Source organism: Anomaloglossus baeobatrachus, chromosome 2 (assembly GCF_048569485.1).
Source record: "Anomaloglossus baeobatrachus isolate aAnoBae1 chromosome 2, aAnoBae1.hap1, whole genome shotgun sequence".
In the NCBI taxonomy this organism is placed as follows: Eukaryota; Metazoa; Chordata; class Amphibia; order Anura; family Aromobatidae; genus Anomaloglossus; species Anomaloglossus baeobatrachus.
Genome location: NC_134354.1, coordinates 11551590 through 11578632, shown reverse-complemented (window position 1 = coordinate 11578632; position 27043 = coordinate 11551590). Strand labels below are relative to the sequence as shown.

Here is a 27043-nt window from a genome sequence, read left to right as displayed (position 1 = left end):
CCAAAAATATATCTCTAAGATCAATGTTTTATTACTATTAGGTTAAAGTACTAAATAATTAAAACCATATAGACCATATAGCTACAAAGTCAGGAAACAGACAAATGTCATGTCAGGCCATGTGCCCACGGGACAATGTACCTGCGGATTTTGCCGTGGAAAACCTGCGGGTTTTCTGGATTTTTTAGATAAATCCGCAGGTTTTAGCAAGTTCAGACACTCCCCATGTTACCCTATGTGACATGGGGAGTGCTGTGTCCACGCTTCGGATATGTGCGGCTGTGGAATATGCTGCGGTATGTGCGGCTGTGGAATATGCTGCGGTATGTGCGGCTGTGGAATATGCTGCGGTATGTGCGGCTGTGGAATATGCTGCGGTATGTGCGGCTGTGGAATATGCTGCGGTATGTGCGGATGTGGAATATGCTGCGGTATGTGCGGCTGTGGAATATGCTGCGGTATGTGCGGCTGTGGAATATGCTGCGGTATGTGCGGCTGTGGAATATGCTGCGGTATGTGCGGCTGTGGAATATTCTGCGGTATGTGCGGCTGTGGAATATGCTGCGGCATGTGCGGCTGTGGAATATGCTGCGGTATGTGCGGATGTGGAATATGCTGCGGTATGTGCGGATGTGGAATATGCTGCGGTATGTGCGGATGTGGAATATGCTGCGGTATGTGCGGCTGTGGAATATGCTGCGGTATGTGCGGCTGTGGAATATGCTGCGGTATGTGCGGCTGTGGAATATGCTGCGGCATGTGCGGCTGTGGAATATGCTGCGGTATGTGCGGATGTGGAATATGCTGCGGTATGTGCGGCTGTGGAATATGCTGCGGTATGTGCGGCTGTGGAATATGCTGCGGTATGTGCGGCTGTGGAATATGCTGCGGTATGTGCGGATGTGGAATATGCTGTGGTATGTGCGGCTGTGGAATATGCTGCGGTATGTGCGGCTGTGGAATATGCTGCGGTATGTGCGGATGTGGAATATGCTGCGGTATGTGCGGCTGTGGAATATGCTGCGGTATGTGCGGCTGTGGAATATGCTGCGGTATGTGCGGCTGTGGAATATGCTGCGGTATGTGCGGCTGTGGAATATGCTGCGGTATGTGCGGCTGTGGAATATGCTGCGGTATGTGCGGCTGTGGAATATGCTGCGGTATGTGCGGCTGTGGAATATGCTGCGGTATGTGCGGCTGTGGAATATGCTGCGGTATGTGCGGCTGTGGAATATGCTGCGGTATGTGCGGCTGTGGAATATGCTGCGGTATGTGCGGCTGTGGAATATGCTGTGGATTTCCCGCAGCCGCACATAACTGCATGTCAATTATTCCTGCGGAAATACCTGCGGAAATCCCGGCCCTCCGCTATGGAGATAAGAGGCCGGGACGTCCGCAGGTAAGCCTCATGAATGTCCGCAGGTTTACCGCAGATATTTCGCTGGAATCCCACAGCAATGGATAGCTGCGGATTCCGGGGAGCTGCTGTAGGAAACCTGTGGAGATACCCTCGGGTACATTGTCCCATGGGCACATAGCCTTAGGCTATGTGCCCACGGGCGCTCGTACCTGCGGATGTATCCGCAGGTACGAGCGCATGTTTCCCGCAGCTGCCCGCCGGCATCCGCAGCTATTTTTAGCTGCTAGATTACAGCGGAATAGCTGCGGGAAACGTGCGGACATTCATGCGGCTTACCTGCGGACGTCCCGGCCTCTTATCTCCATAGCGGAGGGCCGGGATTTCCGCAGGTAATTCCGCATGAATAATTGACATGCAATTATACCTGCGGATGCGGTCATCCGCAGCATGTTCGGCGGCCGCACTTTCCGCAGCGTGGACACAGCACTCCCCATGTCCCATAGGATAACATGGGGAGTGACTGTACATGCTAAAACCTGCGGATTTATCTGGAAAATCCAGAAAAATCCGCAGGTTTTCCGCGGCAAAATCCGCAGAAACAAGGTCCCGTGGGCACATAGCCTTAGGGTGACTGCACAGAAAATGAACTATTATTATTTATTATTATTATTATTTATTTATAGAGCACCATTAATTCCATGGTGCTGTACATGAGAAGGGGGTTACATACAAAATACGTATACAAGTTACAGTAGACAGACTAGTACAGAGGGAAGAGGGCCCTACCCTTGCGGGCTTACATTCTATAAGTTCTCTCTCTCTCTAAATAAGTTGTGAGTGTTATGGCGGTATGATAGCCACAGGTAATCAATGAGTTAAAGGAATACGACTAAAATTCCCTCTATTTATCCCCGTCTGGCAGCGGAGGTAAATACACCTTAGTTTTTTGGGCGCCCCCTATCGATGTTGGCTAGCCCTGGTCTATCCCTGCTCACCCCCTCTACGCCACTAGATGGCAGCCATCACCTACAAGAAATGCAAACAGTGCTGAGGTTCACAGTCATCTATGGACAGAAATATAGCTACGTACAGTATATGGTCACTCCCACAAAATCATGTGCAAGGCATATACGAAAATACCCCCAGTGAAAGGGTTTACTTATCTGCTGGGGCCATCACAAATGTCTCCATGCGTTTCCCCCCTTCTGTTTTTTGGGCTCATCAGGGGTTGCTAGATAGACTTTGAATAGGTCCATAAAAGTTTAGGCCATCTTGTTTTGCGCTTCTAATTCTAAAAGGGGCAAAAAATGGCCCATTAGTGAATCCGTGCAGTAGTCCTCCTAAGTCATATATTGCGCTTAATTAAATGAGCGGCGTTCCACCGCAGGGTATCGCGGAGTCTGAAGGCAGCAATACCCCAGGACTCGTCATTGCATGCACTCATCGGCTTGCCTGTGACGTGATCGCGGTCTTATTGGGGTCTGCTGTGTATGTCATCACAGTGCTCCTGTGAAAGCCAGCATATATCCAGCGTTCATAGGAGATGGGGATTTTAGCTTCACAGAGCAGAGCTGGTGCTGATGTCCTGCACTGTACAGCACAAGCCCCACATGATCGCAGCTTCATGTTCCCTAAGGGCAGGGCCGTACTTACCATTAGGCACCCGTGGTCCGGTGCCTGGGGCGGCAGGTTGCGGAGGGCGGCACCTTCAGGCAGCAAAAGAAAATTTTTTTTTTTTTTTTAATTTTTTTTTCTTTTTTTTCAGAGTGGGGAGGGGGGGGGGAGAGGCGCACATCCATTTATTTGTGTCCACGTTAATTAAGACGCGAATACAAACTGCGGCCGCCGAGCACAGGGAGCTGATTGACCCCGGAACTGCCGGCGCCTGCACTTCCGGGGTCACAGGCTAAGGGGATTATTCATTACAGTAAAATAAAATATTTTTAACAATATGACAAAGTATGAAAGTTCCAATCACCCCCCCCTTTGCCCCATTAAAAATAAAACAATAAAAAAAACAAAGCACGTATTTGGTATCGCTGTATTTGTAAAAGTCAAAATATAAAATAAACAAATCCGATTGGTAAACGGCGTAACGAGAAAAAAATCAAAACACCAGAATACATTTATTTTTGGCTGCAGCAAAAAAATGCGGAAATATAGGAGGCGATGAAAACATTGATTTTACCCAAAAATGGATGGGATCAGTGAAATCGTGAGCTCAGGGTGCAAAAAATAATCCGTCACACGGCCCCAGATCCCGAAAAATGAGAGCGCTACAGGTCTCCAAAAATGGCAACAGAATTTTCTTTATCACTGAAATAAAAGAATAACGATACATATTTGGCATCTGTCTTCTCGCACGGATCTGGAGAATCATACTGCCCGGTCAGCTTTACCGTAGAGGGAAGATGAAAAAAAAAAATGGAAATCGATCGAAGCAGGAAGGGGTTAAAAGAAAAAACCCAGGGCAGCAGCAGGAGTAACATAAGAGTAAAGGCTGGATGCTTCTGACCTGGTGACAGCTCCTCTTTACAGGGGTTCTCCAGCCCAGAGGCCGGTCCTCTTTACAGGGGTTCTCCAGAGGCCGGTCCTCTTTACAGGGGTTCTCCAGCCCAGAGGTGGGTCCTCTTTATAGGGGTTCTCCAGCCCAGAGGCCGGTCCTCTTTACAGGGGTTCTCCAGCCCAGAAGGCTGGTCCTCTTTACAGGGGTTCTTCAGCTCAGAGTTCGGTCCTCTTTACAGGGGTTCTCCAGCTCAGAGTCCGGTCCTCTTTACAGGGGTTCTCCAACCCAGAGGCCGTCCTCTTTACAGGGGTTCTACAGCTCAGAGTCCGGTCCTCTTTACAGGGATTCTACATCCCAGAGGCCAGTCTTCTTTACAGGGGTTGTCCATCCCAGAGGCCAGTCCTCTTTACAGGGGTTGTCCAACCCAGAGGCCAGTCTTCTTTACAGCGGTTGTCTATCCTAGAGGCTGGTCCTCTTTACAGGGATTCTCCAGCCCAGAGGCCATTCCTCTTTACAGGGGTTCTCTAGCCCAGAGGCCGGTCCTTTTTTCAGGGGTTCTCCATCCCAGAGACAGCTCCTCTTTACAGGGGTTCTCTAGCCCAGAGGCCAGTCCTCTTTACAGGGGTTCTCCAGTCTAGAGGCCGGTCCTCTTTACAGGGGTTCTCCATCCCAGAGGCAGCTCCTCTTTACAGGCGTTCTCCATTCCAGAGGTAGGTCCTCTTTACAGGGGTTCTCCAGCTCAGAGGCCGGTCCTCTTTACAGGGGTTCTCCAGCCCAGAGGCCAGTCTTCTTTACAGGGGTTCTCCATCCTAGAGGCAGGTCTTCTTTACAGGGGTTCTCCATCCCAGAGGCTGGTCCTCTTTATGGGGTTCTCCAGCCCAGAGGCCGGTCCTCTTTATGGGGTTCTCCAGCCCAGAGGCCGGTCCTCTTTACAGGGGTTCTCCAGCCCAGAGGCCGGCTCTCTTGATTACTGTATAACCATCACTTAGAGGCTCATAGATACGTGCTTATTTTGTGTTGTGTTTTATTCATTTTCTTTCCACAGCTCCAACAAGCAGCTGCTGTTCTGTGGGATGGAGGATGGAGCGGTCAGGGTTTACCCCCTCCAGCCCAACGACCCTGCACTCGATTCCATGGGCAATTACTGGTCTCTCGGGGTCCATGATAACCAGTACGGAGCCATCCAAGCCATCAGCTCCAGCTTCGATAACCAGTATCTGGTGACCTGCGGAGCCGACGGCAACATCTTCACCTTCAGCATCCTCTCCATGGAGGACATCGAGCGAGAGCTGAAAGTGAAGAAAGCCAAAGTGCCTTCTCCTCGGGTAGGGTTCACCATCACATGGTGCCTCGCAAACCATTGGATACTGCCAGCCATATGCAGGATGGCGGCGCCACTGATCTGTGTGTATTTTGCAGCTAAGCCTCGATGCAGAGAAGCCTGCGGAGGATATCGAGGACCCCGATGCGTACAGGTAGGGGTCCCATGTAATGTATGGCGATAATGCAGACCCTTAATATATCATTATATGATGAATGTGACTGCATCTAACCAGTATGCAGTCCAGGTCATGTGATGGTACCATGATGTCTGCACGAGCGACACACCACCCCAGTCTCAAGAATAGTTAATACATAGCCTGGAGACCCCCCTTGTTGTCAAATTTGTGACTGTTTCTGTACTGAGCATGTGCGACCACCTCTCCAATAGACAGTAAAGGAAGCAATGGCCGCACATGCTCAGTACTGCTCTACTCACACAGGTCTCTTCAGGTCCCCCGTTCTGATGATTAGTGGGGTCCCAGCAATCGTACATTCTATAGATAACCCCTGTAATAGATAACATTGGCATTCATCGCTAGGTCCCCCACTTTCATGCAGCTGATTAGGACCCCATTGTAGTGGCTGCTTAAGTTGGGGCAAAGCTATAATATTGTGGACCCCATATTGTTTGTGATACTCGTGGGCATCAGGACTCCTCGGATCTGCTGGAATTGACACCAGTGTGATCCCTTACAGCATAGAAGATGCCAAGCAGAAGCGGCAGCACGACCTCCTGATGAAGGAGGCCGAAAGTAAGAAGGTCGGCCGGAGGCGCGAGCTCCAGAGGTTGAGGACGGACTTCCGGCAACTACTGAAGAAGAATATGGCGTTACCACATCACATGCAGCTGGGCAGAGCGGTACGTACCGGACCCCCGAGAGGACTCCTCTTAATGTCGACAGTGATACGCTTATTATCACCTGGTGGTCTTACCTGTGTCAGTGGGCAGGAAAATGCAGTCCGGTGCTGAACGCACCACTGGAGTGTTTATTATTTATTGCACGGCTGTTGTGGTGCTTTAATTTTAAGTCCCCTGAGCCCTGTCTTATACCCACCCTCTGCCTCCTCCATCCTTTTCCACCGGCCCTCCTGTCAGTCTGCAGCAAAATGTGTCCTGCTGACACCTCCAGTGTTCCAGGGGTCACTCATCAGTGCATCTCTATTGAAGCCTTGTTCTGGCCTTGTCCTGACCTCCTTCTGCCCTAGTTCTGGCCTTGTCTTTGTCTCGTCCTGGTGTCGTCTTGGCCTTTCTGAACTTGTTCTGTCCTCATACCAGCATCGTCCATGATACATTCTGACCTTGTTCCGGCCTCATCATGGCCTCGTTCTGGCCTGGTTCTGACCTAGTTCTGGCCTCACTCTGGCTCCATTCTGACTTTGTTCCAGCCTCATTCTGGCCTCATCCTGGCCTCGTTCTGACCTCATCCTGGCCTTGTCCTGGCCTCATCCTGGTCTTGTCCTGGCCTCATCCTGGTCTTGTCCTGACCTCCTCCTGGTCTTGTCCTGGCCTCATCTTGGTCTTGTCCTGGCCTCATCCTGGTCTTGTTCTGGCCTCCTGCTGGTCTTGTTCTGGCCTCATCCTGGTCTTGTTCTGTTCTCCTCCTGGTCTTGTTCTGCCCTCATCCTGGTCTTGTTCTGGCCTCATCCTGGTCTTGTTCTGGCCTCATCCTGGTCTTGTTCTGGCCTCATCTTGGTCTTGTCCTGGCCTCATCTTGGTCTTGTCCTGGCCTCATCCTGGTCTTGTTCTGCCCTCATCCTGGTCTTGTTCTGGCCTCATCTTGGTCTTGTTCTGGCCCCATCTTGGTCTTGTCCTGGCCTCATGCTGGTCTTGTCCTGGCCTTATGCTAGTCTTGTCCTGGCCTCATCTTGGTCTTCTCCTGGCCTCATCTTGGTCTTGTTCTGGCCTCATCTTGGTCTTGTCCTGGCCTCATCTTGGTCTTGTCCTGGCCTCATGCTGGTCTTGTTCTGGCCTCATCCTGGTCTTGTCCTGGCCTCATGCTGGTCTTGTCCTGGCCTCATGCTGGTCTTGTCCTGGCCTCATGCTGGTCTTGTTCTGGCCTCATCCTGGTCTTGTCCTGAGGGCCTCATGCTGGTCTTGTTCTGGCCTCATCTTGGTCTTGTCCTGGCCTCATGCTGGTCTCGTTCTGGCCTCATCCTGGTCTTGTCCTGAGGGCCTCATCTTGGTCTTGTTCTGGCCTCATCCTGGTCTTGTCCTGGCCTCATGCTGGTCTTGTTCTGGCCTTATCTTGGTCTTGTCCTGGCCTCATGCTGGTCTTGTTCTGGCCTCATCCTGGTCTTGTTCTGGCCTCATCTTGATCTTGTCCTGGCCTCATCTTGGTCTTGTCCTGGCCTCATGCTGGTCTTGTTCTGGCCTCATCCTGGTCTTGTCCTGGCTTCATGCTGGTCTTGTTCTGGCCTCATCTTGGTCTTGTCCTGGCCTCATCCTGACCTCATTCTGACTCTCATAGAGATGCTTTCAGCGCCTATGACTTAGCTACTGACCATTTTTGTATTTTTGAACTAAGGGTGGATTGAAACACAACACATATCAGAAAGCTGCAGAGTTTTGGTGTGTATAATAAATGACGGTATGTGGGCCAAGATCTGTATACCTGTCCGTGACATCGCCGGTGAGAAATGGAGCCTATAACATCCAGGCTGATGTCAGAGATAGACATGACCTAAATAGTGACCCACAACCTGGGGTTCCTTGTTGTAGGAGTTTGAGATGGACTCCCGGATCCGTGAAGAGATGGAACGTCAGACGTCGGAGAGGGTCCGCACCGTGCGGAAGGAGCTGGCCTGGGAGCAGGAGAAGCACAACATCGGCCTGAAGAAGCTGCAGGCTCGGTAAGTGGAGGCCGTGTCCCCGGCATTACAGATCATAGACTCACCGCACCCACAAGCCCCCAACAAGGACTAAAGAAGGAGAAAAAGTTATACATTTAATAAAAAAATAAACCATTCACATCGCTCGCTTCTCTCATTACCGAAATAAAGAATTCTGCACAATGAAAGCTAAAAACCAAAAAACAATGGCAGAGGGTTAGTGCACTAGGCTCTGCTGCAATGCATTGTGAGAATTTTTTTTTTTTTTTTTTTTTTTGCATCAAACCTCAAACAACACCAAATGCCCCAGGAAGGCGTTAATGACCATTGGAGTCTATGGTCCTAGTAGGGCACTGGTCATCAACCGGCAGCACGTCAGGTGTTGTGACACTACAACTCCCAGCATGCCCTGACGTTGCTGACTCATGCACTGTTGGCTTTACTCACTTCAGTTGTGCATGTTGCAATGTATTGGAGTAAATTTAATCGTGAGCAGTGCCCCAGGTGTGGTGACCAGTCCCCCAGGCGTGGCGAGCAGTTCCCTGCGCAGACCCGGCTGTAGCAGCCTCATGATAAACCCTGAAAAGATATCTTTCTTTGTCGCTCCATTGGGAGACCCAGACAATTGGGGTGTATAGCTTCTGCCTCCGGAGGCCACACAAAGTATTACACTTTAAAAAGTGTAACCCCTCCCCTCTGCTATACACCCTCCCGTGCATCACGGGCCCATCAGTTTTATGCTTTGTGTTGAAGGAGGCACACATGCACACAATGCTCCACATTTTAGTCAGCAGCAGCTGCTGATTATATCGGATGGAAGAAAAGAGGGCCCCTAACAGGGCCCCCGGCATGCTCCCTTCTCACCCCACTGAGTCGGCGGTGCTGTTAAGGTTGAGGTACCCATTGCGGGTACACAGGCAGGAGCCACATGCCGTTTTCCTTCCCCATCCCTTAGGGGCTCTGGGGAAGTGGGATCCTAACCGGTCATCCAGCCACTGGGACCGGGCTCCCTCCGCAGCCCCTGGGGGAATCTTCCGGACAGGAGACGGAGTATCGTCAGGGACATGGCCCTGCATCTACAGGTACTCTGTGTCCCCGTTGGGACGGTGCATGAAGCACCTTGGCCTCAGACGCAGCTGCGACTGCGGTGTGGATTTTTTGTCTGGGACTACCGCGCCGACCGTGCCTGTTTGTCGGCCGCGGTTTTTTACTTTAGTCCCCGGCTTTTGCGGCCTAGTGGGTTAAACTCCCGCCCCTGAGCCTGCCAGTAAGGGAGAAAGGCGGGACGGTCGGTATGATGCCGACAGTGAGGGCTGGAGCACACTTCGCTGTCCTCCGCCCCCCTCACTGATCACTATGGGCCACCAGGTTCCCGCACTTTTGCGGTTCCGCCCACGGCTCTCTCCTCCCCTCGGAACGCCGGCAGCCATTGTTATAATTCTGCCGGTGGAGGATCTCAGAATCTGCTCCACTGCTCTGGGAGAGGGGGATCCTAACCGGTCGCCATGCACTGGGACCGGGCTCCATCCGCAGCCCCTGGATGATTCTGACGGACAGGAGACTGGACATCATCAGGGACAGAGCCCTGCATCATAAGGTACTCTGTGTCCCCTGAGGGACGGTGCATGCAGCATCTGTGTTACAAATGCCGCAGCGGTTGCTGAGTGGTTTGTGAGACTGGGACTACCGCGCCGACCGCGCCATGTTTGTCGGCCGCGTTTTTAAATTTAGTCCCCGGCTCTTGCGGCCTAGTACCATATACCCGTTCTCGGGCCTGCCAGTCAGGAGTAACGACGGGACGGCCGACTGGACGTCGGCAGGGAGGGCTGGAGCATACGTTGGTATCCTCCTTCCCCCTCACTGAGCACTGTGGGGCACCAGTTTTCAGGTGCTGACCCCCCTTGGTGCCGCAGTGTATATATATATGTTTATTTATATGGTATATGATCTCACTGTTCGGCAGCATTATTTGCTTTTGGCTGTATACCCTCACTGATTACACTGCGGACGACATGCTGTTGTCTGCTCTTAAAGAGTAAGGGTGCCAAGGCACTGGCTTATTTTACAACCTGTACCTCTTGTGCGGCTATATTACAGGCAGGGTCCACATACCCTCATTGTGTACAATGCTTGGCCCCGAGGGCACTCACTCAGCCGGAGCCTCCGGCACTGGTGGGACCCTCGGCCAGGTGGTACCGCCGGTTTCCACTGCACAGATGACAGGGACAGAGTTTGCATGTCGGAATCAGCAAATCTCTGAGTAGCTTTCACATTCCAGGACTCAGTCTATGGACAGAGGGTCTGCTAAGATACTGGAAGCCTTGCAGTCCAGACCGATAACACAGGGCCAGGGAGCTGTGAGTTCATCGCTCCCGGGTCCCTCTGGGTCGGTACAACAAGGGGCTCCTGGGGTAACACCCAGATCCCACGGTGAGAACTCCGTCACGGACCGCGGCCTCTGATAGGCTAAGCGGGCCCGCTGGGAACCTTCCCCGACTTCATCAGGAGTGCGTGTTTCGATCACTCTAACTCCAGAGGGGCCGTCCAGAAGCACAGAACTTTACGGACAAGCGCTTACTAAGCGCCTTATTGATACGCGTTACCCTTTTCCCCCCTGACGTTGTTAAGGGTTGGGCTCAGTGTCACAGGGTGGATTCTCCAGTCTCTAGGCTGGCGGCTAGATCCGTAGTATTAGTGGCAGATGCCATCTCTCACGAATGCCACTGACAGGCAAATAAAGCTTATGATGAAATCCATCTATGAAGCCATAGTCGCATCTTTTGCTCCAGCCTTCGCAGCCGTGAGGGCACTCCAAGCTATCTCAGCTTCTCTGGCTGAGATTATTGCGGTTGCACACACCTCTGGCCCGCAGGTTGTGTCCTTCACTTCTCAGGCGTAGGTTTTTTCGTTCTACGCCATGAACGCCGTTCCTGGACTCTGCGAGCCGTACAGCGGTAGCATCCACCAATTCGGTGGCAGTCTGCAGGGCCATGTGGCTACGTGAATGGAAGGCAGGCTCTGCTTCCAAGAAGTTCTTAACCGGTTTGCCATTTTCTGACGACCGTTTGTTTGGCGAGCAATTGGATGAAGTTCCTAGACAGTCCAAGGGAAAGGTCTCGTCCTTGCCCCAGTCCAAAGGTTTCGGTCATTTCGGTCCTCAGCAAAGTTCCGTTCCTCCACGTCCAACAGGTCAGAGGAGGGCTAGAGGAACTCTTCTGCATGGCGGTCTAAGTCACAAGGCGGCTTCCTCATGACTTCGGCCTCACCAAGACCGCGTCCTCGGTCGGTGGCAGGCTCTCCCGCTTTTGCGACGCCTGGTGGCCACATTTCCAAGACCGATGGGTGAGAGACATTCTGTCTCACGGTTACAGGATAGAGCTCTGCTCTCGTCCTCCGACTCGTTTCTTCAAAACATCTCCGCCCCCCGAGCGAGCCGATGCACTTTTTCAGGCGGTGAACACTCTGAAGCCTCGATGTCACAAGGAGACTTCCTAGCATCAATTGACATCAAGGATGCTTATCTCCATGTGCCGATCGCACCCGAGCTTCAACGCTTTCTGCGTTTCGCCATCAGGGACGAACACTTCAGTTCGTGGCACTGCCATTCGGCCTGGCGACAGCCCCACGGGTCTTCACCAAGGTCATGGCAGCAGTGGTGGCGGTCCTACACTCTCAGGGCCACTCGGTGATCACTTACCTAGACGATCTTCTAGTCAAGACACCCTCCTGGGTGGCATGTCAACACAACCTGACCATTGCTCTGGAGACTCTCCAGGGGTTCGGGTGGATCATCAAATTTCCAAGGTCAAAACTGACACCGACCCAATCACTGACTTGCCTCGGGATGGAGTGTCATACTCTCTCAGCGATAGTGAAGCTTCCGCTGCATAGTCAGCGTTCACTACAGACAGGGGTGCAATCTCTCCTTCGGGCCCAGTCACCCCTTGAGGCGCCTAATGCACTTTCTAAGGATGATGGTGGCAGCAAGGGAGGCAGTTCCCTTGCGCAGTTTCGTCTGCGTCCGATTCTATCGGACACCGCAAATGGGACAGGAGGTCGACGTCCCTAGACAAGAACGTCTCTCTTTCCCTTGCAGCAAAACCTCTCTTCAGTGGTGTCTTCTTTCCACTTCCTGGGCGAAGGAAAAATCCTTCCGGCCCCCAGCTGAGGCTGTGGTCACGACGGACGCGAGTCTGTCAGGGTGGGGAGCGGTCTTCCTCCACCACTCGGCTCAGGGAACCTGGACTCCGACAGAGTCCTCCCTTCAGATCAATGTTCTGGAGATAAGGGCAGTGGATCTAGCCCTAAAGGTGTTCCAGCGGTGGCTGGAGGGCAGGCAGATCCGAATTCAGTCGGACAACGCCACGGCGGTTGCGTACATCATCCACCAGGGCGGCACACGCGCAGTCGTCAAGCCTTCCGAGCAGTTCGGCGGATTCGGCTGTGGGCGGAAGCCACAGCCTCCACCATCTCCGCAGTTCACATCCCGGGCGTAGAAAACTGGGAAGCAGATTTTCTCAGTCGCCAGGGCATGGACGCAGGGGAATGGTCTCTTCACCCGGACGTGTTTCTAGAGATCTGTTGCCGCTGGGGAACGCCGGACGTCGATCTAATGGCGTCTCGGCACAACAACAAAGTCCCGGCATTCATGGCTCGGTCCAAGGATCACAGAGCTCTGGCGGCGGACGCGTTAGTTCAGGATTGGTCGCAGTTTCGACTGGCTTATGTATTTCCTCCTCTGGCACTACTGCCCAGAGTGTTACGCAAGATCAGGTCAGACTGTCGCCGCGCCATCCTCGTCGCTCCAGACTGGCCGAGGTGATTGTGGTACCCGGATCTGTGGCACCTCACGGTGGGTCAACCGTGGACACTCCCAGACCGACCAGACTTGCTGCCTCAAGGGCCATATTTCCTTCGGAATTCTGCGGCTCTAAACCTGACTGTGTGGCCATTGAGTCCTGGCTCCTAGCGTCATCAGGGATATCTCCAGAGGTCATTGCCACCATGAGACAGGCCAGGAAACCAACGTCCGCCAAGATCTATCACAGGACTTGGAGGATCTTCTTATCCTGGTGCTCTGATCAGGGTTTTACTCCCTGGCCGTTTGCCTTGCCCACTTTTCTTTCTTTCCTTCAATCCGGAATGGACAAGGGCTCTCTCAAGGGACAAGTATCGGCGCTTTCCGGTCCCACCTTACAAGCGTCCGTTAACACCCTCGGATCTTAACAGGGTGCTGACGACTCTTCAGAAGCCACTTTTCGAGCCGATGCGGGATCTCTCTATCTCGCCTTTCGCAAAGGGTGGCCTTCCTAGTGGCAGTCACATCACTCAGAAGAGTGTCTCAGCTAGCAGCGCTGTCATGCAAAGCCCCCTTCCTGGTGTTTCACCAGGATAGGGTGGTTCTACGTCCGGTCCCGGACTTTCTCCGTAAGGTATCCCCGTTTCATCTCAATCAGGATATCGTCTTACCCTCTTTGGGTCCGCATCCAGTTCACCAATGTGAAAAGGATTTGCATTTATTAGATCTGGTGAGAGCACTCCGGCTCTACATTTCTCGCACGGCGCCCCTGCGCCGGTCTGATGCGCTCTTGTCCTTATCGCGGGCCAGAGTAAGGGATTTCAGGTTTTCAAGTCAACCTTGGCTCGGTGGATCAAGGAACCGATTCTTGAAGCCTACCGTTCTTTTAGGCTTCCGATTCCTGCAGGGCTGAAGGCCCATTCTACAAGAGCCGTCGGTGTCCTGGGCATTGCGACACCAGGCTACGGCTCGGCAGGTGTGTCAGGCGGCTACCTGGTCGAGTCTGCACACTTTCACGAAACACTATCAGGTGCATGCCGATGATTCGGCAGATGCCAGCCTAGGTAGGCGACTCCTTCAGGCGGCAGTTGCCCACCTGTAAGAGGGGGCCGTTTTTCGGCTCTTTTTATCGAGGTATTCTTTTACCCACCCAGGGATTGCTTTTGGACATCCCAATTGTCTGGGTCTCCCAATGGAGCGACAAAGAAGAAGGGAATTTTGTTTACTTACCGTAAATTCCTTTTCTTCTAGCTCCTATTGGGAGACCCAGCACCCGCCCCTGTTCCCTTCGGGCTGTTGTTCTTTTGTGTACACATGTTGTTCATGTTGAATTGTTCTTTTGGTTCATGGTCTTCAGTTCTCCGAACATCCTTCGGATTGAATTTACCTTAGACCAATTTATAAGTTTCCTCCTTCCTGCTTTGGCACCAAAACTGATGGGCCCGTGATGCACGGGAGGGTGTATAGCAGAGGGGAGGGGTTACACTTTTTAAAGTGTAATAGTTTGTGTGGCCTCCGGAGGCAGAAGATATACACCCCAATTGTCTGGGTCTCCCAATAGGAGCTAGAAGAAAAGGAATTTACGGTAAGTAAACAAAATTCCCTTCATTTCTATGGTAGAAGCCATGAGCCAGATCAGACACCCCATAATTTGCACTGACGAGGGGCAAGCACCCCGAAACACCGTGTCTGCAAATTGGGATTCTGATCTGGCATACATATCCTAAGTTATATGTAAAGGATTGTTAAAAATCCACATTTAACTTTTAGGATCGCTACTTCCAATGGGTGGCGCTGCACTACAGTTTGTCTCCAGTCCTGGAGAGACAATTAGGGTAGAAGTGGCAGATCTGACACACACAGCGTCGGAGTCCCGCAGATCTGACATACAGCGTCGGACCCCTGCAGATCTCACGTACAGCATCGGACCCCCATAAATCTCACATACAGCATCGGACTCCCGCAGATCTGATGTGCAGCGTCGGACCCCCATAGATCTGACGTGCAGCGTCGGACCCCCGCAGATTTGACGTGTAGTGTTGAACTCCTGCAGATCTGACGTGCAGTGTCGGACCCCCGCAGATCTGACGTGCAGTGTCAGACCCCCTCAGATCTGACGTGCAGTGTCGGACCCCATAGATCTGACGTTCAGTGTCGGACCCCATAGATCTGACATTCAGTGTCGGACTCCCGCAGATCTGACACACAGCGTCGGACCCCCGCAGATCTGATACACAGCGTCGGACCCCCGCAGATCTGGCACACAGCGTCGGACCCCCGCAGATCTGGCACACAGCGTCGGACTCCCGCAGATCTGACACACAGCGTCGGACCCCCTCAGATCTGGCACACAGCGTCGGACCCCCGCAGATCTGGCACACAGCGTCGGACCCCCGCAGATCTGGCACACAGCGTCGGACCCCCGCAGATCTGACACACAGCGTCGGACTCCCGCAGATCTGACACACAGCGTCGGACCCCCTCAGATCTGGCACACAGCGTCGGACCCCCGCAGATCTGGCACACAGCGTCGGACCCCCGCAGATCTGGCACACAGCGTCGGACCCCCGCAGATCTGACACACAGCGTCGGACACCCGCAGATCTGACACACAGCATCGGAACCCCGCAGATCTGGCACACAGCGTTGGACCCCGCAGATCTGGCACACAGCGTTGGACCCCCGCAGATCTGGCACACAGCGTTGGACCCCCGCAGATCTGACACACAGCGTCGGACCCCCGCAGATCTGGCACACAGCGTTGGCCTTCCACAGATCTGACGTAGCACCATTGTATACACTGTATCTCTGATATTGGACTTTTCCTCATCAGATTCCGGGATAAGGTGGAATGTGACACCGTGATCGTCCGTGCCATCAACACCGAGCACGAAGTGTCCACATACCGGCTGCTGACGCTCTCCGACAACTACTACAAGGTGAAGGGGAAGATGGGAAAGAGAAGGATGACCCGATACGACGTGTACCAGACAGAGAGCGATGGCCCCAAAGACATCCCAGACTCCGGTGAGAACCCCCGTACTACAGAGAAATAAGGAGGGAAGATCTGACGTCCGGCAAGATGAGAGGAAAGCAATGTAGGAATAATATGTGATCTGCTGGAGAGACGGGACAGGAGAGTGATCACACAGGAGATTACTGCGGGGATCTGATATTGGGTAGATTACCAACCCCCAGCCGTGCGCTTATATTGGCTGTGTATCAAAATAAAAGGAACCACATGCGGCTTTTTTTAAAAAAAAAAAAAAAAAATTATTTAAAAAGTTGGCATGCGGTCCCCCCAATTTTGATGCCCAGTCATGATAAAGCCAACAGCTGGGGTCTGGTATTCTCAGGCTGGGGAAACACATGGTTATTGGCCCCCCCAGCCTAAAAATAGCAGCCTGCAGCCATCCAGGATTGTCACATCCCTATTTACCTGGTGCGGTGGCAGTCGGGGTAATAAGGTGTTAATGTCAGCTCACAGCTGCCTCTAAGCCCTAGATTAGTAATGGGAGGTGTCTATGATATCCCCTATTACTAATCTATAGATGAAAAGAAATAAACACAAACACCTAAAAAATCCTTTATTTGAAATAATATACAAAAAAAACACCCTCTTTCACCCCTTTATTAACCCCAAACACCCAGTCCTGACATAATCCCCACTAGCTCCCATGAGAATTCCGGCTCTGTTACATACATACTGAAATCATAGCGCTTGGACACAGAACATGTCCACACGCTGTGGGTTCAGGCGGAGACTGACTGAGCTGCAGCGATGAGCAGTGACATCACTCAGTTTATTTGCAGTTACAGCTGGAGGTTCCGATGTACACCACCTGTGACTGCAGGTAACCTGACCTCAGGTAACCTCATTAAACTCAGTGACCTCCCCTCAGATGAACTGAGTTCACAGACCTGCATCTCCTGATAGAAAAAAAGTAATTTTTGCCAAGAGATGTAGATTTGGTTCTGAAATTTATACACCATATTCCTGCACCCAATATGCATCTCCTGGCAAACAAACAAAAAACGCATCATAGCGCATGCGGTTTGATGCGATTTTTTGTTGTTTTTTTTTTTTTTGCCAGGTGGTGTAGATTTGGTGCAGGAATATGGTGTATAAATTTCATCACCAAATCTGCATCTCTTGGCAAAAAAAAATGTTTTTCAGCCGGGAGATGCAGGTCTGTGAACTCAGCTCACCTGAGGTGAGGTCACTGAGTTTAATGAGGTTACCTGAGGTCAGTTTACCTGCGGTCAAAGCTGGGGTATAGTGGGAACCTCCAGCTGTGACCGCAAATAAACTGAATTACGTCTCTGCTGCATCAAAGCCACATGCATTTTATACTTATTACATTTCTTTATTTATTTTTTTAATTACCCAAGTGGCTTGATAAGGATAGTTACATTGACTTCCATGAGAACTCCGGGCCCGGGATCAGAGCATGTATACTAGGTAACCCTCATGGATCCAGACTTTTACAGTCCAAGATTTCTCATCACTACTTGTGTCCCATCTTTTTACAGCTGCTACAGGAGGAGATGACCTCAGTGCAGTGATACAGAAGCAAAGACAGCAGTGGGTGGGAAGACGCATGGAAGGACGCATGGAAAGAGTCCGGAAAATCATCGAGAAGGCAGAAAAGGCAAAGTCCAAAATCTTACAGAGGAAACAGGAATGGGACGAGCTGTAAGTGGTAAAAGTAATATCCAGGATCACCACACACACCGCTGAGTATACTATATCCAGTATGACCGCAGACACCGCTGAGTATACTATATCCAGTATCACCGCACACACCGCTGAGTATACTATATCCAGTATGACCGCAGACACCGCTGAGTATACTATATCCAGTATCACCGCACACACCGCTGAGTATACTATATCCAGTATCACCGCACACACCGCTGAGTATACTATATCCAGTATCACCGCACACACCGCTGAGTATACTATATCCAGTATCACCGCACACACCGCTGAGTATATTATATCCAGGATCACTGCACACACCGCTGAGTATATTATATCCGGGATCACTGCACTCACCACTAGTGATGGGCGGACCCAGACTGTAAAAGTCCGGATCCGTGCAGTATCAAACGCACCCTAGTGTCGCACCCGGGCCCGGAATTCTCAGGGAACTCCGGCTAATGATCCGGGTCTTGCACTCGGCAAATTAAAAAAAAGAAAAAATAAGAATGAAGCAAGCACTTCAGACTTAGAGAGTCTTCGGCGCGGCTGTAACTGCTCCCGCGGCCGGTCATTAGCACCAATCCATATGCACTTGCTTTCCCCACCCACTGGTAGTCCCGGCGTGTGTGATTGGTTGCAGTCAGATGCACCCTCAGCTTGAGTGGCAGCATCTGAATCAACCAATCACACACGCTGTCTGCGGGTCACTATCGTGGTATAAAAATAAATAAAAATTGGCGTAAGGTCCCCCCATCTATTGATACCAGCACAGATAAAGCCATTGGCTACATGCTGCAGCCCCCAGCTGTGTATCAAAATAATATTTTTCATATCCAGCAATGATACAGCCCGACAGCTGGGGGCTGGTATTCTCAGGCTGGGACGACCCATGCTTATTGGGCCCCCCCAGCCTAAAAATAGCAGCCTGCAGCCACCCAGAATTGTTGCATCAATTAAATGCAACAATCCCAACACTTTACCAGGCTCATCCTAATGGGTTAATAACAGCTCAAAGTGTAATGGGTCACAGTGTAAGGTCCCCCCATCTATTGATACCAGCACAGATAAAGCCCCTGGCTACATGCTGCAGCCCCCAGCTGTGTATTAAAATAAGATTTTTGATATCCAGCAATGATAAAGCCCAACAGCTAGGGGCTGGTATAATCAGGCTGGGGCGACCCATGCTTATTGCCCCCCCCCAGCCTAAAAATAGCAGCCTGCAGCCACCCAGAATTGTTGCATCAATTCGATGCAACAATCCCAACACTTTACCAGGCTCATCTTAATGGGTTAATAACAGCTCACAGCTGCCACTAAGCCCTGGATTACTAATGGGAGGTGTCTAGATCCGCCTCCCATTAGTAAACTAGGTCCCGGTCCCAGTTATCTGTGTGTCCACCTATCACTACTCACAACTGATTTCTTCTTAGGTACAAGACTAAGCCCAGCGAGGACTATGAGGACCCTGCAGACGTCCTCGCCATTAAAAATGCCAAAGAGAACATGGGAGACTTCAAGCTGAAAACCGCAAAGGATTACACCGTCCCGGAGCACATGCGGGTGAACGCCGAGCGCAAGAGGAATGAGCTGGCGCTGTTAGAGAGCATGGTACGCCTGACTATACACCACACATATAGCGCTGGGGGGGGGGTGATGTATTGTTGCAGAGGTCCATGATGACCGGGTGAGGTCCGCACTGGCATTATTGGTTCTGGTGCCGGAGATGCTGATCCGCATTGTAAGCTCCGCTTATCCCTGACGTGTTGCTTTCTATAGATACATGAACATAAATCATCCATGAACCGCTCCATCATGAAGCTCCGGAAACTCAAGATTGAGACCATCGAGACCATGAAGAGTTTGGTCCAAGAAGTGAGATCGATCCAGGAATTATTGGACCCATCCAAACACCTTCCCATCCCGAGGGTCCCGTCACTGCTGCCCGACGAGACGCCCGAGAAGAAGTTCCAGTACGACGGCGAAACTCTCCGCAGATTCCAGCAGGAGCAAGAGAACCGGGTCCAGGCGCGACCGGCGGCGGAGCAAGGGGGCTTCGGGGGATTCGGCGGTTTTGGAGGAAAGCAGCAAACGGCAGAAAAGCAATCGGAGATACATTCCCGACCATCCACCACCAGCACCGTGAGGTCGCACCGTACGGCATCTTCCCACAGACGCCAGCTACAAAGTACAGAGATGTCCGACCTGGAGAAAGAGGCCGCGCAGAGAGAAGAGGTGAAGAATATATACCTACAGGAAGACCTCATCAATCAGGTAACAACGGGGGGCACACGGGAGGAGTGATGGCGTAACTACAGCAAGCACCATGAAATATGGAGCGCAGTAATACCAAGCACTCGCGTAGAAAGCTGATCCACTTACATTAACAATCTCTACAGCTGTAGTATTTAGGGGCCCCATCTACATTATAAAGGATTTATATTACATAACTTACCAGAATTATCCTCCAGAGCTGCAATCACTGTTCTGTTGATTGTTACTGCATGAAAAGTTGGATCACTTTATAAATATTTTACATTACTTATCTTACCTGTATTATACTTCAGAGCTGTAATCACGATTCTGCTGCTTGTTACTACATTAAAATTGAGATCACTCTATAAATATATTATTTATTTTGCCACTATTATACTCCAGAGCTGCAATCATAGGTCTGCTTGTAACTACATAAAAAATTGTATCACTCTATAAATGTATTATTTATCGTACCAATATTATACTCCAGAGCTGCAATCACTGTTCTGCTGATTGTTACTACATAAAAAGTTTGAACATTTTACAAATATTTGACATTACTTATCTTACCTGTGTTGTACTTCATAGCAGGAGTCAAGGTTCTTCTGCTTGTTACTACATAAAAAGTTGGGTCACTTTATAAATATATTATTTATCTTACCAGTATTATACTCCAGAGCTGTAATCCTAGTTGTTCTGCTTGTTACTGCATAAAAAGTTGTATGACTGTATAAATATTTGATATTATTTATCTTACTAATATTATACTCCAGAGCTGCAATCATAGTTCACCTTTTCTTTGTCGCTCCATTGGGAGACCCAGACAATTGGGTGTATAGGCTATGCCTCCGGAGGCCGCACAAAGTATTACACTAAAAGTGTAAAGCCCCTCCCCTTCTGCGTATACACCCCCCGTGCTCCCACGGGCTCCTCAGTTTTTTGCTTTGTGCGAAGGAGGCAGACATGCACGCATAGCTCCACAGCTTAGTCAGCAGCAGCTGCTGACTATGTCGGATGGAAGAAAAGAGGGCCCATAACAGGGCCCCCAGCATGCTCCCTTCTCACCCCACTTTTGTCGGCGGTGTTGTTAAGGTTGAGGTATCCATTGCGGGTACGGAGGCTGGAGCCCACATGCTGTTTTCCTTCCCCATCCCCCTTAGGGCTCTGGGTGAAGTGGGATCCTATCGGTCTCCAGGCACATGAGACCGTGCTCCATCCACAGCTCCTGAGGACTTGCTGGATAGGAGCCGAGTATCGTTCAGGGACATGGCCCTGCTACTTTGAGGTACTCTGTGTCACCGTGGGGACCGCGCACAGCAACACTCCAGCATTGCTGGGTGTGCTAGTGCACCGGGGACCGCGGCGCTGACTGCGTTTGTGCCATTACACACTGCAGCGTCGCTGAGTGTGTTAGTGTATGGGGACTGCCGCGCTGACCGCCGCTGCCATTGTTATCACTGTGGCGCGGCTGGGACTGTTAGTGCGCCGGGGACTTCCGCGCCGACCGCGCTTATACGGCGGCCGCGCTGATAACTCGAGTCCCCGGCTTTTGCGGCCTAGTCTCTTTTTCTTCCCGCCCCCAGCCCTGCCAGTCAGGTGAAGGGCGGGACGCTGTACAGGACGGCAGCACTGAGGGCTGGAGCATGCTTTGCATACTCCACCCCCCTCACTGTGCACAGTGGGGCACCAGTTCCCGCACTTTCTGGGTCACGCCCACGGCTCCCTCCTCTCCTCAGGACGCCGGCAGCCATTCCTGTCAGCTCCCCTGACGCTGCAGAGGGGAGACAAGCTCTGGGGGACCCAGGCAGGGATGCTGGTGGCCACACAACCGCTTTAAGCGGGCGGTAATCAGCACCTGAGGTGCTGGCCCCACTTGTGCTGAAGTGTAATTATAGATTATATGTTTATAGGCTATACTTTACACTGTATGGTGCACGGTGGATTTCTGGCTATATACCCTATTGTGTTGCTCAGGGGAGAAACAGCATGGCACCCACAAGAGGCAGGGGTGCCAAAACACAGGCTTACTATGCTGCCTGCGCCGCATGTACGACCTCGCTACCGGCAGGTTCCACTGACCCTCATTGTGTGCACTGCTCGGCCCCTGTGGCACTTGCTCAGCCAGAGCCTCTGCTAAGGGGGGCCCAGGGGGAACCACCAGCTAACACTGTCCAGGTGACAGGGACGGAGTTTGCAGTTTTTACTGACAGACTTTCTGAAACTATAGCTAAGATTCTAGAAGCTTTGCAGTCCAGGCCGGCATCTCAAACCAGGGGCACTGTGGAATCATTGCCCCCTGGTCCCCCTCAGTTGGAACAACAATGTTCCCCCGGGGTGTCTCATAGATCCCAGGGTGAGGTCTCTGACACGGACCGCAGCCCCAGACCGCCTAAGCGAGCTCGCTGGGAAATCCCCTCGACCTCATCACATTGTTCAGGGTCTCAGAAGGGGGACTCTCTGTATGATGAAGCGGAGGTAGCTGATCAGGATTCGGATCCTGAGGCCGCTCTCAACCTTGATACTCCTGATGGTGACGCCATAGTGAATGATCTTATCGCGTCCATACATCAAATGTTGGATATTTCTCCCTCGGCTCCTCCAGTGGAGGAGTCAGCCTAGGATACACGTTATCCCTTCCCCCCGGACGTGGTCTAGGGCGGGACTCAGTGTCCCAAGGTGGATCCTCCAATCTCCAGACTGGCGGCTAGATCCATAGTTGCTGTTGAAGATGGGGCTTCACTCAAGGATGCCACTGACAGACAGATGGAGCTCTGGTTGAAATCCATCTATCAAGCTATCGGCGCGTCTTTTGCTCCAGCATTCGCAGCCGTATGGGCACTCCAAGCTATTGCAGCGGGTCAAGCGCAAATTGACGCACTCACACGTACGTCTGCGCCGCAAGTGGCGTCCATAACTTCTCAAACGTCGGCATTTGCGTCCTACGCTATTAATGCTGTCCTGGACTCTGCGAGCCTACGGCGGTTGCAGCCGACAATTCGGTGGCAATACGCAGAGCCTTGTGGCTACGGGAATGGAAGGCAGATTCGGCTTCCAAAAAGTGCTTAACCGGTTTGCCATTTTCTGGCGACCGTTTGTTTGGTGAGAGGCTGGATGAAATCATCAAACAATCCATGGGAAAGGAAACATCCTTACCCCAGGCCAAACCAAAATTACCCCAACAGAGGAGGGGACAGTCGAGGTTTCGGTCCTTTCGGGGTGCGGGCAGGTCCCAATTCTCCTCGTACAAAAGGCCTCAGAAGGATCAGAGGAACTCCGATCCATGGCGGTCTAAGTCAGAGACATTCTGTCTCACGGTTACAGAATAGAGTTCGGCTCTCGTCCTCCGACTCGATTTTTCAGAACATCTCCGCCTCCCGAGCGAGCCGATGCTCTTCTGCAGGCGCTGGGCACTCTGAAGACAGAAGGAGTGGTGGTCCCTGTTCCTCTTCAGCAACAGGGTCACGGTTTTTACTCCAACCTGTTTGTGGTTCCAAAGAAGGACGGGTCTTTCCGTCCTGTCCTGGACCTAAAACTGCTCAACAAACACGTAAAGACCAGGCGGTTCCGGATGGAATCCCTCCACTCCGTCATCGCCTCAATGTCCCAAGGAGATTTCCTTGCATTGATCGATATCAAAGATGCTTATCTCCACGTACCGATTGCTCCAGAGCATCAGCGCTTCCTGCGCTTCGCCATAGGAGACGAACACCTGCAGTTCGTGGCACTGCCGTTCGGCCTGGCGACAGCCCCACGGGTTTTCACCAAGGCCATGGCTGCAGTAGTTGCGGTCCTCCACTCTCAGGGTCACTCGGTGATCCCTTACTTAGACGATCTGCTGGTCAAGGCTCCCTCTCAAGAGGCATGCCAGCACAGCCTCACCGCGACTCTGGAGACTCTCCAGAGTTTCGGGTGGATCATCAATTTTCCAAAGTCAAATCTGACACCGGCCCAATCGCTGGCATATCTTGGCATGGAGTTTCATACCCTCTCAGCGATAGTGAAGCTTCCGCTGAACAAGCAGCGCTCACTGCAGACGGGGGTGCAATCTCTCCTTCAAGGTCAATCACACCCCTTGAGGCGCCTCATGCACTTCCTGGGGAAGATGGTGGCAGCAATGGAGGCAGTCCCGTTCGCGCAGTTTCTCCTGCGTCCTCTTCATTGGGACATCCTACGCAAATGGGACAGGAAGCCGACGTCCCTCGACAGGAACGTCTCCCTCTCTCAGGCAACCAAAGCTTCCCTTCGGTGGTGGCTTCATCCCACTTCATTATCGAAGGGGAAATCCTTCCTACCCCCATCCTGGGCGGTGGTCACGACGGACGCGAGTCTGTCAGGGTGGGGAGCAGTTTTTTCTCCACCACAGGGCTCAGGGTACGTGGACTCGGCAAGAGTTCTCACTTCAGATCAATGCTCTGGAGATCAGGGCAGTGTATCTAGCCCTAAAAGCGTTCCAGCAGTGGCTGGAAGGCAAGCAGATCCGAATTCAGTCGGACAACTCCACAGCGGTGGCTTACATCAACCACCAATGAGGAACACGCAGTCGGCAAGCCTTCCAGGAGGTCCGGCGGATTTTGATGTGGGTGGAAGCCACGGCCTCCACCATCTCCGCAGTTCACATCCCGGGCGTGGAAAACTGGGAAGCAGATTTTCTCAGTCGCCAGGGCATGGACGCAGGGGAATGGTCCCTTTACCTGGACGTGTTTCAGGATATCTGTTGCCGCTGGGGGATGCCGGACGTCGACCTAATGGCGTCCCGGCACAACAACAAGGTCACGGCATTCATGGCACGTTCTCACGATCACAGAGCTCTGGCGGCAGACGCCTTAGTTCAGGATTGGTCGCAGTTTCAACTCCCTTATGTGTTTCCTCCGCTGGCACTGTTGCCCAGAGTGTTACGCAAGATCAGGACCGACTGCCGCCGCGCCATCCTCGTCGCTCCAGACTGGCCGAGGAGGTCGTGGTACCCGGATTGGTGGCATCTCACGGTCGGCCAACCGTGGGCACTACCAGACCGACCAGACTTGCTGTCTCAAGGGCCGCTTTTCCATCTGAATTCTGCGGCCCTGAACCTGACTGTGTGGCCATTGAGTCCTGGATCTTAGCGTCTTCAGGATTATCTCAAGAGGTCATTGCCACTATGAGACAGGCTAGGAAACCAACGTCCGCCAAGATCTACCACAGGACGTGGAAAATATTCCTGTCATGGTGCTCTGATCAGGGTCTTTCTCCCTGGCCATTTGCCTTGCCCACTTTTCTGTCCTTTCTTCAGTCCGGATTGGAAAAGGGTTTGTCGCTTGGCTCCCTTAAGGGACAAGTCTCTGCGCTCTCTGTGTTTTTTTTTTTTTTTTTCAGAAGCGCTTGGCCAGACTTCCACAGGTACGCACGTTCCTGCAGGGGGTTTGTCACATCGTCCCTCCTTACAAACGTCCGTTGGAACCCTGGGATCTGAACAGGGTGCTGATGGTTCTTCAGAAACCACCGTTCGAGCTAATAAGGGATATTTCTCTCGCACGCCTTTCGCAGAAAGTGGTTTTCCTAGTAGCAGTCACTTCACTTCGGAGAGTGTCTGAGCTAGCAGCATTGTCATGCAAAGCCCCTTTCCTGGTGTTTCACCAGGACAAGGTGGTTCTGCACCCGGTTCCGGAATTTTTACCTAAGGTGGTATCCCCTTTTCATCTCAATCAGGATATCTCCTTACCCTCTTTTTGCCCTCATCCAATTCACCAATGTGAAAAGGATTTGCACTTGTTAGATCTGGTGAGAGCACTCAAACTCTACATTTCTCGTACGGCACCCCTGCGCCGCTCGGATGCACTCTTTGTCCTTGTCGCTGGCCAGCGTAAAGGGTCACAGGCTTCGAAATCAACCCTGGCTCGGTGGATCAAGGAACCAATTCTCGAAGCTTACCGTTCTGCTGGGCTTCCGGTTCCCTCAGGGCTGAAGGCCCATTCTACCAGAGCCGTGGGTGCGTCCTGGGCTTTGAGGCACCAGGCTACGGCTCAACAGGTGTGTCAGGCGGCTACCTGGTCGAGCCTGCACACTTTCACGAAACACTATCAGGTGCATACCTATGCTTCGGCGGATGCCAGCCTAGGTAGGCGAGTCCTTCAGGCGGCGGTTGCCCACCTGTAGGACGGAGCCGTTACGGCTCTATTATGAGGTATTATTTACCCACCCAGGGACTGCTTTTGGACGTCCCAATTGTCTGGGTCTCCCAATGGAGCGACAAAGAAGAAGGGAATTTTGTTTACTTACCGTAAATTCCTTTTCTTCTAGCTCCAATTGGGAGACCCAGCACCCGCCCCTGTTTTTTTGTGTACACATGTTGTTCATGTTGAATGGTTTCAGTTCTCCGATATTCCTTCGGATTGAATTTACTTTAAACCAGTTTATAATTTTTTTCCTCCTTCTTGCTTTTGCACCAAAACTGAGGAGCCCGTGGGAGCACGGGGGGTGTATACGCAGAAGGGGAGGGGCTTTACACTTTTAGTGTAATACTTTGTGCGGCCTCCGGAGGCATAGCCTATACACCCAATTGTCTGGGTCTCCCAATTGGAGCTAGAAGAAAAGGAATTTACGGTAAGTAAACAAAATTCCCTTCTTTGTTACTACCTAAAAAGTTGGACTACTTTATAAATATTTTACCTTACCTATCTTATCTGTATTATACTCCAGAGCAGAACTGACAGTTCTCTTGCCACTAAATAAGGGTTTTACTTTACCTTTCTTGCCTGTATTGTACTCTGGAGCAGAAGTCAAAGTTCTGCTGCTTGTTACTGCATAAAAAGTTGGATCACTCTATAAATATATTTCTTTGTCGCTCCATTGGGAGACCCAGACAATTGGGTGTATAGCTTCTGCCTCCGGAGGCCACACAAAGTATTACACTCAAAAGTGTAACCCCTCCCCTCTGCCTATACACCCTCCCGTGCCTCACGGGCTCCTCAGTTTTTATGCTTTGTGTGGAAGGAGGCACACATCCACTCACACATCTCCATTTTAGTCAGCAGCAGCTGCTGATTGTATCGGTTGGAAGAAAAGAGGGCCCCCACGGGGCCCCCGGAATGCTCCCTTCTCACCCCACTATGTCGGCGGTGCTGTTAAGGTTGAGGTACCCATTGCGGGTACGACGGCCGGAACCTCATGCCGTGTTTCCTTCTCCATCCCTGAGGGCTCTGGTAGAAGTGGGATCCGAAGCGGTCATCCAGGTTCTGGGACCGTGCTCCCTCCGCAGCCCCTGAGGGAATCTGCTGGACAGGAGCTTATCTA

General features: G+C 51.9%; 1 protein-coding gene across 2 annotated transcripts in view; it reads left to right on the top strand.

The window, feature by feature from the left end:
* CFAP44 (cilia and flagella associated protein 44) overlaps nt 1–27043 on the top strand; it is a 160351-nt gene that overhangs the window by 46344 nt on the left and 86964 nt on the right. For both annotated transcript variants that reach the window (XM_075334873.1, XM_075334872.1), the window contains exons 19-26: nt 4912–5191; nt 5286–5341; nt 5886–6048; nt 7909–8039; nt 15650–15843; nt 17350–17512; nt 18952–19129; nt 19298–19792. In XM_075334873.1, coding sequence (XP_075190988.1) covers nt 4912–5191; nt 5286–5341; nt 5886–6048; nt 7909–8039; nt 15650–15843; nt 17350–17512; nt 18952–19129; nt 19298–19792 — 1660 coding nt within the window. The remainder of the gene's footprint in view (nt 1–4911; nt 5192–5285; nt 5342–5885; nt 6049–7908; nt 8040–15649; nt 15844–17349; nt 17513–18951; nt 19130–19297; nt 19793–27043) is intronic.